The sequence below is a fragment of the Pinus tabuliformis genome, chromosome 8 (genome assembly GCF_031772625.1).
Source record: "Pinus tabuliformis cultivar Carrire ecotype Pingquan chromosome 8, CPIR1, whole genome shotgun sequence".
Classification (NCBI taxonomy): domain Eukaryota; kingdom Viridiplantae; phylum Streptophyta; class Pinopsida; order Pinales; family Pinaceae; genus Pinus; species Pinus tabuliformis.
The window spans coordinates 821,695,571-821,708,287 of NC_142294.1; the positions used below are offsets into that span (position 1 = coordinate 821,695,571).

General features: G+C 34.3%; 1 protein-coding gene across 1 annotated transcript; it reads right to left on the minus strand.

Moving 5' to 3' along the window:
* Positions 1 to 2,111: 2,111 nt before the first annotated feature.
* Positions 2,112 to 4,936, minus strand: LOC149238123 (aspartic proteinase oryzasin-1-like). Its single transcript, XM_089369474.1, has 3 exons — positions 4,830 to 4,936; positions 2,968 to 3,349; positions 2,112 to 2,235 (listed from the first exon to the last, which is right to left on the minus strand). The coding sequence occupies exons 1-3, from the start codon at positions 4,934 to 4,936 to the stop codon at positions 2,119 to 2,121; spliced, it is 606 nt and encodes a 201-aa protein (XP_089225600.1). The 3' UTR covers positions 2,112 to 2,118.
* Between the last annotated feature and the right edge of the window lie 7,781 nt (positions 4,937 to 12,717).

The following is a 12,717-nucleotide window of genomic DNA, read 5'->3' on the forward strand; positions in this document are numbered from 1 at the left end:
ATCCTGAGCCCCGGAAATGCTAAAGAAGCTCTGATTTAGATATACCTTGTAAGGACGAAAATAGATAGTCTTTTTCAATACGAGAACATGGCCCGATTCGTCAAGTAGCTTCGCTATTCCTTTCGCTTCTTCCTCTGAAGTCCCCTCCAACAACTCCATGCAAACTTGCAGCAGCTCGTCATATGAAATGTGGTCGTCATGAATCCACTGTATTCGTTTTTTGGCATCCTCCAACCAGACGAATCTCAGCAATCTCCTGCCGTCCTCCACCGATATCTGCCTGGCAGGAGGGCGGGCGTTCAAATACTGCAACTGTTCCTGCCATTGGAAGAATAGTTGGGAAGGAGGGAAAAGGTGGGACTGAAACTGAGATTGGCTCACCTTCGTCTGTTCCTGCCTATACAGGAAATGGGAAGGGTGGCCACCAAAGGTGGTCTGCAGTTTAAAGGTCGAAACTCCGCGGAAACGAAGGGCATCAAGGGCATTGCGGAGGTATCCATCACATCCCATGACACTTCCCAGAATGTCAACCTCATTAAACCCGCTGTCTGAAGTCCAAAAAACCCCAACCCCAATCGTAATTCTGTCATGGCATGACTCTGAGCTTTCTGAGCAATCTCCTCCTTTTCTTTCTCCAGTCTCTCTAGCTCTTCCTTGTAAGGATCGCTCTTCGTTGCAAGGGGCGTAGGCATGATCTTCTCGAAAGCTCTTGTTATCTGAAACCACACCAAAGAAAAAAGAATATCAGTGAAACCACAACCAAAAATCCCAAATCAGTGAATCGTGAGCCCTGGAAATGCTAAAGAAGCTCTGATTTAGATATACCTTGTAAGGACGAAAATAGACAGTCTTTTTCAATACGAGAACATGGCCCGATTCGTCAAGAAGCTTCGCTATTCCTTTCGCTTCTTCCTCTGAAGTCCCCTCCAGCGACTCCATGCAAACTCGCAGCAGCTCGTCTTATGAAATGCGGTCGTCGTGAATCCACTGTATTCTTTTTTTGACATCCTCCAACCGGACGAATCTCAACAATCTCCTGCCGTCCTCCACCGATATCTGCCCGGCAGGAGGGCGGGCATTCAAATACTGCAACTGTTCCTGCCATTGGAAGAATAGTTGGGAAGGAGGGAAAAGGTGGGACTGAAACTGAGATTGGCTCACCTTCATCTGTTCCTGCCTGTACAGGAAACGGGAAGGGTGGCCACCAAAGGTGGTCTGCAGTTTAAAGGTCGAAACTCCGCGGGAACGAAGGGCATCAAGGGCATTGCGGAGGTATGCACAGGTTCTGCGATTGGCAATAACCATGAATTCAAATCACAGTGACCACTCCATTCCGCCCGTGTCTCTTCCCCTTGCCATTGATCTAACGCTTGAAATTTGTGTAATCGTCTAACATCTAATCGTATGGTGCACAAAATGACACGTAAGCAAGGAGGGGAGTTGATTTCAGAGGGAAACGCCTTACGGCGTAATGAAACCACAAAAGTGGTCCTACTAAAACAACAACAAACTGAGTTGAAAGTATGCAAAGGATGATAGAATTTAGCATATTTTCTGTGCTTTCATCCACTAATGGTAAGAGCAAATTGATTCTCTTCAAGTGACCTTCTATATATGCAGATTTGAGAGACAAAGCAGGGGTTAGACAGTATTCCTTCAAACCAAACTGTTGCAACAGACAACGTCTCCACTCTGCTCCAGGAGATTCATGGCAGCCTCTTCCCTATGACTCACTACGATGCAAACCAAACATAACCAACTTATAGCCATGACCATTATTGATATTGAATTGATTAATTTTGAATTTATAAATTGAATGTTGGCCATCAAACTCTCTTTTACTTCCATTTTTTCTGTATATATTGTTAATTTTGAATTTTCCTGTACTTTTACTCATCAAATATCTGAAGATGATATCTTTTTGGTTTCAAAACTCAATTACATGGTACGTACCCTCTTCACCAATTATTCATTGTAGACATGCAAACAACCTTTGATATACAATGAAAATAAGCTAATCTATTTGTTGATAAAAACAAACAATCCCCCTTATTAAAAGAACGATAGGCAAGTCATTAAGCTAATCTATTTGTTGATAAAAACAAACAATCCCCCTTATTAAAAGAACGATAGGCAAGTCATTAGCAAATATAAAAGGTAAATAAGCATGTTACCATTGACACTATAGGAGCTTGATTGGCTTGCCTTGTACTTTGAATGAAAATAGCAAGCAATCTGCACAAAATAAGCAAGAACAATTGAAAGCTTTCCATCAATCCCTTAAAATCAAAAATTGTTCTATACAATCATGTTATCGTTAACCAACATATCAGCCCTGTAATAGCAGAAGCACACAACCCAAACATGCAACCCACTCACCATTAAATCCTCGGCAAACATATAAAGAAGAAGTGAGCAAAGGAAATCCCATTTCTTTGCAAACCAACAAATCAGGAAAGAAGGATAACCAGTTCACCTAATCCGAGAGTAATTAAGAAGTATCTCGAACAGTCACATCCATACACACACTGAATTCAGGAGTACAGACATATCGTTTGTTATATTTTGAAGGCACACAAGAGATTGAAATCTCTGTTTGCTTACAAGACACGCAAATTGAATTCAAGTAAATAGATGGAAGGATATTTATGACACTCTGTCTAAGAGACTAACAGGAATTCTGGACCATTATGGACTTGTAGTTGTTGCTTATCTGATCTTGAAAGCTATCTTACTACTTACCATAGTGGTGGGATTTCATTCCACATTAATAATCCATCCTAAATTAGGAGATAGCATTTCTTAATCTCAATCTCACAGGGGTCATAATGATGTTATTGATTACTGATGCACAGACTAAACGCTATTGAAACGTCAATAGATAACGGTGATTTCAAATAAATAAAATCTTAAAAAATAAGAGTCGTGATTTCAAATAAATAAAATCTTAAAAAATAAGAGTCATACCGACAAGTAACATTTCGATAAAGGCACCCAAAGATTAGAGCTTCCTGTGTCGAAAATTACAGTGAACTTCTGAGGAGGAGTACCAAGACCAATTTCTCCATAATACTGAGCATCCAAGTAATTCTTCAGAGGAACATATTCTCCTTTTGCAGATTCGGAGTAGCCCAAATCCCCTCTCAGACCATACCTTCTATTAGCTTCATTAGAAAGCCCCCCTTCCCTTGCAACAATCCTTGCAGCCTGTAAAGTTTTTTGATCCAATCCCTTTTTCTTCAATTCAATTCTTGCTAAGCCGTCATTAGCCGCACAAACCGATGTTAAGACGAGAAAAGCAAGGCCAATATAAACGATAAAAGCCATTTGATCCAGGTTGCAAAGTTTCCTGCGGTCAGAGAGCAGAGATCTCATATATATTTTACAACGTATGGCTCGAATAAAATCTCTCAAAAAACATAATTATCAGCCAAATGCTATTCACACATCCGAACAAGAAACTTGGCCATTAACGTAAGATTTGGCAAACCTAGCTCTAATCCAACCCATGCTCCTACAGAAGTCGCTAAAGAAAGCCTTTGTTCAGAGCATTTCAACAGCATAAATATTATTAAACCCTGGCCAGCCCTCAAATTTCAATTCCCAGCAAACTAATTAACGAAATCCAGCTGAACTTTCAAATTGCATGTTTAAGCAAGAGCCACGAAAATATTCACGAAACTCCACCAGAACAAGGAATTTTACAGCAATTCAAGGACAGAAATCTAACTAAAATATATTAAAAAACCTCAGAAATTTTGAAACTAAATCTTCATCAAATTAACCAAAAGAAGGCTCATTGATCATCATTTGAATTCTATTAAAAGAGTCAAAGCTTATTTTGCTCAAAATGACACTGGATCTTCATCAAAAGAACCATAATAACGCTCATTGATAATTATTTGAGCTCTAAATAAAACATATTAAAAGCATCAAAGCCTATTTTGCTCAATATAAACCTAAATCTTCATCAAATGAACGAAAATAAAATTCATCAATCATCATTTAAACAGCAGGATTAACATTTAACACACATTTTTACCATTCCATCTTATATCTTATAAATTTAAACAAAATTTGCTTAATCTTCACAATAATTGCTCGTTTAAAACAAATTGTTGCAAATATTTCATCAAAAATCATCCTCAAACCTCAAATTGTTGCCTCAGAAATTTTGAAACTAAATCTTCATCAAATTAACCAAAAGAAGGCTCATTGATCATCATTTGAATTCTATTAAAAGAGTCAAAGCTTATTTTGCTCAAAATGACACTGGATCTTCATCAAAAGAACCATAATAACGCTCATTGATAATTATTTGAGCTCTAAATAAAACATATTAAAAGCATCAAAGCCTATTTTGCTCGATATAAACCTAAATCTTCATCAAATGAACGAAAATAAAATTCATCAATCATCATTTAAACAGCAGGATTAACATTTAACACACATTTTTACCATTCCATCTTATATCTTATAAATTTAAACAAAATTTGCTTAATCTTCACAATAATTGCTCGTTTAAAACAAATTGTTGCAAATATTTCATCAAAAATCATCCTCAAACCTCAAATTGTTGCAAATATTTCATCAAAAATCATCCTCAAACCTCAAATTGTTGCAAATATTTCATCAAAATCATCCTCAAACCTCAAATTCCTTGACGGAGCCTTTAAACCGGAAGAATGACAGAACAGTTTGAATTTAACAAAATACGGCCATTTCTTGATCAAAATTTTCAGACTCCGCCGAGACTTACTTCGAAACGGAAATCAAGAAAAGAAATGCAGCAGCTGAGGGAAATAAATTCAAGGAAACGTCCATCTTACCTCCAAAATCCACGCATACGCAAAGACACGAGAGCAATGCCGGGGAAACGAAGGGCATCAAGGGCATTGCGGAGGTATGCGCAGGTTCTGCGATTGGCAATAACCATGAATTCAAATCACAGTGACCACTCCATTCCGCCCGTGTCTCTTCCCCTTGCCATTGATCTAATGCGTGAAATTTGTGTAATCGTCTAACATCTAATCGTATGGTGCACAAAATGACAGGTAAGCAAGGAGGGGAGTTGATTTCAGAGGGAAACGCCTTACGGCGTAAATATTTTGAAGTGGATAGATATATTTATTTAGAAATAAGTTTTTAAAATTTTAATTTTATTCTTAATAATTATTAGATAATGATAGAGATTTAAGTTATAAAATATTTTTATTAATTATTATAAATCAAAGTTTTAAATTTATCTCAAAAATAGTTTTTATTTTTATTTTTTATTTTTTTATTTTTTTATTTTTTCTCGCTATTAATTAATGATTAAATAAAAAAATGTTATATGAATATGCGTCATATGAAATGAGATGTTTTTTTGGACATGTGATATTAGTAAACTGTGGTATTGTAACAAAGTCTATTTACAAATTAATAATTTCCATACCAAAATAGACATGAATCTTCATAACTAAAATTTTTACATACTTTTTCAAATATATATTATTAGTTTTTTTTTTTAATAAAAATAATTATAATACTAATAATATAGTTTAAATAATTTTATTTATATTATTTTAATTTTTTCAATGTGAGATATATTATAAAGTAAGTCATTTGATACCTATTATTGAATATATAAATTTAATCCACATTAAAATTTAACATTAATGAAATTTTTAAATACAATTTGTTTTCACCTAAAAAAAAGTTAACTTGCTCTTCATTTCTTCTCTCATTTGTAAGCAAACTTATTCCTCTGGGAGATTTTATCCAAGAGGGGGAAATTCCACTTTATCCATAGATGCAATGGCCATTTAAGTTTAGGTTTTGTTACTTGACAAGCTAATTCATAATCCACTTTCTTGGAGATATAAGAAACACTTTTTTACTCCAATAATTGAATGTTCACTCAATAAAACAAATTGACTTAGAGATTTAACTCTTATTTGTCTTGTGCACATTGGATGAGATTCATTATCATAAATGTAATTGTTATGTAAGTTGATTAATTGTTTATTAGTTAAATTTGAGAGACTTAATCCAACTAAAATAACTCTTTTTTTTTTTTTTTTTTTTTTTCTTCAGTACGAAAAAAAAGCTTGATTTATATTCATATGAAAGATATTTACATAAGAGAGGTTCTGTAAAGAGCAATAACATATATGTGCAACTGGAATGTTTTGCTGAAGATAAAAACTGGACAGGGCCATCATGGAAGCATAAGAACAAAATTCTCTGGAACAAGATAAAAAAAAAAGCTAGACAGATAGCAAGGAGCCATAAACATATATATATACCGGTCCCATCACACGTAAGGGTCAGGGATAAACAACTTACCTTTTATGTGAAAGAAAGAAGACGATAATTCAAAGGAAAGCAAAAACTAGATGGAAAACTAGGTACCCGGAAGGGAGAAATCTTTTATCAGATATACTGAGTTTTGTATTTGAATCTCCATTTTCCATGAACTAGGTTCTATTGCAAGGCCCCTCTTTGACAAGATGTCTGCATGAGAATTCATAGACCTGTCCACATGGCTGATTGTGTAAACCGGATTGCTGTTCCATAACATATTTATCCTATTAATCCATCCACTAAGAATGGGATTCTTGTTTATTAGCTTCCATGAGGCCAGTCCTATTGTGTATTTGGAATCCCCATATATCTGCAGCATTTGAATATTCAGGGAAGAGCTGAACTGAAGAAGGCCCACCAAAGCCATTACCTCGGCCTTATTGTTTGTACCACTACCACCATTCCAATAGATAGAGAAATGAAGATCTTCAAACATCGATATAAAAACACCACATGCACACATGCCTCTTTGTGCAACTCCGTCAAAAAAAGCCCTTGGATAACCCATCAACTTCATTGTATGGTTCCTTGGAATGCTAGATTTGCCCGAAGACAAATTTTTGGGGATGGAATGGAACATCGTAGTGATCTGTACAAACAAAGGTAATTTTATATCTAATCCATCTCGGAATATAGCATTGTTCCTTCTCTTCCAAACTGTCCATAAAAGCAAAAAGGGAATTGACCTGTGAGAAACTTTCGGCGAGCTCCACCAGCTTAAAGCCACTTGGACATCTAAGTGATCCACCAGACAAATACCAAAGAAATCTGTAAGATCCCTCCACAACTGATAAGTGTATCTACAAGTGAGAAAAATATGATTGCTGAGCTATCTTCCCCATTTTTGCATAATAGACATATACTAGGACCTGACCGGTTCCTTTTCTGTAGATTATCCCAGGTAAGGATCTTGTTGTGAAATACGCGCCATGAGAAATGAATGATTTTGTTTGGCACCCCAGTATTCCACAATGTCATGGGAAAGATGTGTTGAAAGGGACTGGGATAGACCTTGCCAAAACTAAATAGATATCTTTGACTTTTAATACATCCCATCTCTTTATACCTCTCCATGTAAGATGATCCCTCCCTTCAGTTTTGCATAAGCCAGAGCCCCTCATAGCTATCATAATACTGGCCCATCGTTGTGCATAATCTTCACTAAGGCCCAGAGATTGAAAATTCTTCCATATAGGAATGCCCCCCTGCCAATCTTCGATTAGTTGACTCCAGGAAAAAATCCTGAATCTATGCAGAGCCATAATGATAGAATGTGGAATGAAAAAATCCTCCCCCAGTCCAATGATATGATCATAACCTATAAACACATCTTTTCCATTTCGGACATTCTAGAATAAATTCTTAAGGAAGAAGGATTCTATTCTACGAAAGCTTTTCCAGATTGTTGATCGCTTTGGTTTTCCGATAGTGCCTTCTCTATACCAGAATATTAGGCCTTTATTCTTCATGTACTTCTTTCTGATGGCGGCGCTCCAAAAACTGTCCCCGTTAGTGCTCCTCCAAATGGATTTACATAAAAGGGCCTTACCAAAGTTCTTGATATTCATGATGCCCCATCCTCCCAAAACCTTAGGAAGGGAAATTTTCGAAAGACTCGTCAAATGAAATTTGCTTTTGTGCTTTCCTCCTCCCCATATAAAATTTGCGATAAGCCTATTCAAAATAGCAATGATACCAAAAGGAAAATAGAATAAGTGGGCCCAATAAACAGTAATATGAGCCAGGACAGCTTGGGCCAGAACCGCTCTGCCTACTATGGAGAGGAACTTGAACTCCCAACCTTCAATTCTTTTATAAAAATGATCTGATAACCACATCTAGTCAGCATTTTTGTATCTTGCAGGTCTGAGATGAAAATCCAGGTATTTGAAGTCATCCTATATAGGATTAATTCCAATATTAAACAGAGCAGACAGATAGTCCAACTAAAATAACTCTTACTTAATGTTTGGTTGAGATATTTTCTCAACTAATTGATTATATGGCTAAAATAGAATTCTATCTTAAATAATATTTATCGTATTTATATCTGATATTTAATAAAAAGGAAATCAATTTTGGTATGAAATTGTTTTTTCAAATTGGTATGTAACCCTGTGGTTCTATGGGTAACTCCTTTCAGGGAGGGCCCACGATATCCCTTAAAAAGGAGGGCCGAGGATATCCTGTTGTAGATGTAGATTTAATTAATTGGTGTGAGTCGTGCGTTTAGCGAGAGCATATTATTGTGTGTGTTGTTTACCCCTTTCAAAGAAAAACCTGACTGATGTGGCACCCTGCGTGCATCATATTGTTCCGGCATTTCTGTTGAGCGGTCGAGATATTTTATGGCTACATGGAGGAATGAACCAGCAGATTGACTTATATCAAAGCATGTACTGCAAGGCTGCAAGCTTCTTTGTCGTCCTCCACAAAACCACGAGGTGCTAAGAGTGGGAGTCGTGTTCGTGATCTGTCTCGCTATAATCACAGCTCTGGATTCCTCAAAGGTTAATCCGGAGGGTTAATCCGGAGGTTTCGTTGGACAAGAGTTGTTTGCTTGGATGTGAAATGCCAGCAGGATTGAGAATCAGAATATTTTGACTTACATGCTCTTGATCGAAATCCCCTGCGTCTATTATGGGAAGACACCACGACCTTTTGGATGTGTCGTTTCAAAAAATAAATCACGAGAGCTGCCTCGTCAAGCATTCAAAGAAGCCATGGCAGATGCGTTGCAGACTCACATGTTTTGACGATATTTCATTGGTTTCCTACGTTTGTCTCTTCGCAGCAAGTAAACACAACGCAATTCAAATGCAATCTAATATTCAACCGTCCTTGTGCAAATGAGATCTTTGTTCCAATGACCCACTCAAATGGATTCGGCTTCATCAGTCAAGTTTCATAGTCGCTGCCACCTCGGGCAATGTTTTCGGCATTGTGGCTCTATTGATGACTGCCATCTCATTGGATTAAAGACTGGTTCACTGCCAAGGTGGATGGTAAGTCTAATGAGAATTGCCTGAGCGCTGGTCGAATTACATGGATGTTCTATTCTACATGATGCTATGTTGCATAGTTACTAAATTCGAATTCGAATTCGATTCAATATAGAAAAAATTCGACTCTATAAAATTTAATACAGGGAAAATTCGACATTATACATCTTACATTTTACAAATACTTAATTTTTTTTTAAATGTACCATCATTATATGAAAAATCATTGAATCTTTTCCTAATAAGTATAGTTTTGTTTACTTATTTCCTTGTTAATTTCGAAATGTCATAGATCAATTCCTTTTTCTTCTATTTATTTTGCATAGTTATGAATTGGCAGCTAAAGTTTGCCATTTATAATTTTTATAATATTTCTAATACTGAATTTATCTTTTTCTAATTTTTTTTTATAAGAGTTATCCAATTAACACTTATGTTTGTCAGTTTATAATTTTTTCCAATATAGAAGTTACTGTTTTTTGTTGTTTCTTTATATAAGAGTTATCAGTTTGCAACTAATTTAGTATTTTATAATTTTTGATAAGATAGAAGTTATATTTTTTTATTTATTGTAATTTACAGTTATAAGAAATTAACTAATTATCCATTTAACAATGAAATTTGAGAGTTTATAATTTTTTCCAATATAGAAATTATAGTTTTTTTTTGTGTATATATAATTTGCAACTAATTTAGTATTTTATAATTTCTATTAAGATAGAAGTTATCTTTTTATTATTATTGCAAATTGTCATTATATAAAAATTACTAACTCACCTCTCTCTTTAAAATATCTCAATTGATTTTTTCAAAAAATAGAATTACAAATCAAATTTGAGTAACATTTAATTAAGCAATGATAACTCTGAAATATGTCTATATATATGTATATATATAGAAGCTATTTATATTATTTAATGTCAATAACAATAATTTCTTTCTTTAATTTAATTATTTTTAATTAAATTAATTATTTAATAAAAATTTTACTTTCTATTAAATTAATTATTTAATAAAAAAATTATTTCTTTAAAACAATTTGCTTTCCGTTATACCATATTGTAGGTTGGAACCATCTGTAAATAATAGTAAAATAACAAAATGAAACGGAAAAACGGAAAGAGTATTAGTCATTAATATTTTATACTAAATAGTCATGAAATAGTCATTAACGACAATGTATCAGTCATTAACATTTCATACTTACCAAGTTAGGAAGTTACCAAGTTAGCATAGTTACACTTAATATGCTAAATCCTATAGATATTCATGTAATTATCTTTGTTTTTTCTCTTTTTTGTCTGTGTCCAGGGTCGAGGCAAGAAGCACAGTGGACGCCGAGTTCTGTGTTCAAGGTGGAGGCACGAAGCACAATGGACTCTGGAAAAGTCAGGGTGGAGGCACAAAGCACATCAGACGATGGAACATCAAATGTTGGAGGCGGTAAGCCAGTAGAAAGATTTGACCAAAATCATTCACAATACCGAGTTGTAATTCACGAATTATTCGCTGTATCGAATCGAATTAACGAATTTACGTATTTTTTTGGCCAGTACGGCCGAACTTGTTAACTATGCTATGTTGTTGTGTGTTTTGGAAGGGGCCAATCATATTAATTAGTAATAGATTTTCTATAAACCATTAGAAGTTTGTTTTGTTCTGTAAAAATATTAATTGATTGTGAATTCTAAAATTAGATAAGGATGTTATTTTGTAATAACTTATTTTAGATACATTTTGTATAAGAATTTTTTATACAATTAGTGAGTAGGTTGACACTTATGTATTTTGGTAAATGGGAGCTTGTTCATAGAATGACTAGCAACGCAATTTTTATTGCAAACAAGTGATCGATTGTGTCTGAAGCAACTATTTTTAAAGATCAAGTGGTGTAAAACTCAATATGGATGGTTGTTGAACTAGTTTGGCGTTCAATAATTGACTTCAGGAATTCGAGAGTGGAACTCGGGAATCCAGTTTTCCAACCACACCTTCATGAGTGTTCTGAGACAACTTGATGGAGTTTTCTCTATGCCATTTCGAACATGTTTAAAGAAATTAATGAAGACTTTTCATACATGAAGATCAAAGACAAATACTCGTTAAGAGAGAGACTTGGAGATTTAACTCCTACTTGTCTTGTGCACATTGGATGAGATTCATCATCATAAATGTAAGTGTTATGTGAGTGTTAGATTTGAGAGATTTAGTTACTTTGGTGTTTGGTTGAGATATTTTCTCAACTAGTTGGTTGTATGGTTAAGAGAGAATTTCCATCTTAAAATAATACTTCTTGTATTTATATGTGATGTTTAATAGAATGCAAGTAGGTTTTGGTGTGAAATTGTTTTTCCAAATTAATATGCTTAGTGAATTAATCTTAGGATTAATTTAAAGTTTGTATATACATGGATAACCATCATGCTCTTTGGTTGTGCCTTTGTGTTGGTCCTACTTAGATTTTGGTAAGGATGAATGCATGAAGATGGGTTACACTTTTTGTCCAAATGTGGCAATGAAACTTAAAATTTTCCTCTTTTATCAAATTGAAGCCCTCAAAATTCATATAAGCATTGTGAATTTTGATTTGGAGTAAAAATATAAAATGTGAAAAATTATGTTGCTGTCCTAATGATCTTTTTTGCAAAAAAAATAGTGTTGTATAATCTCTCAATTTTTCATTAAATGCAATATTTTTCCTTGCAAATTTTCACACATATTAAGAGATATGTGTGTGTTCACCTAGCATAATGTTTAAAATGTGTATATATATATATATATATATATATATATATATGATTTACACGGAGAGAACTAAGTTTTCAAATTAATTTTTTTTTGTAATGCAAAATTATATTTTTTGTTGGCGAAATAATATTTCAATTGCATTTTGGAGACACATCACATGTGTTCGCTTAATATTTTTTTCAACACTTTAAATAAATTCAAAAAGAAAGAATAATGTTTTGAAGAGAACTTATAAACGAAGATAGTGGTATTTTTTGAAATTTTTCTTTGTTTATTTTTTATGTTATTGATTTTTTATTCAACCCCTTTGAAACTATCTAAAAAAATTTCAAACATTATGTTTACAAGAAATTAATGAAAAATATCATATGAATTCGAAAGTGTCAAACTCATATGCCATTGGATACAGGATTCTTTACGAATCCAACATGATTAATTCTGCCACTTAAAGACAAAGTTTTCCCTAAATCCACTAGGGTACAAAATGAGGTTGCAGGAAATCTGCATAAGGGGTGTTGAAACTGTGATTTCTGCATAACGGGTGTTGAAACTATGATTTTGGAGGACTTCAGGAGCTAGATCTTGTGCTTAAAACGCTTGATCGAGTGCTTAAATTCAT

Coding starts and splice junctions, on each gene's coding strand:
- LOC149238123 (XM_089369474.1), bottom strand. CDS start 4,936: ATGGTTATTGCCAATCGCAGAACCTGCGCATACCTCCGCAATGCCCTT. Junction 3,350..4,829: donor CGTATGCGTGGATTTTGGAG/GTAAGATGGACG, acceptor CTCTGACCGCAG/GAAACTTTGCAACCTGGATC. Junction 2,236..2,967: donor TATCGAAATGTTACTTGTCG/GTATGACTCTTA, acceptor TATTTTGTGCAG/ATTGCTTGCTATTTTCATTC.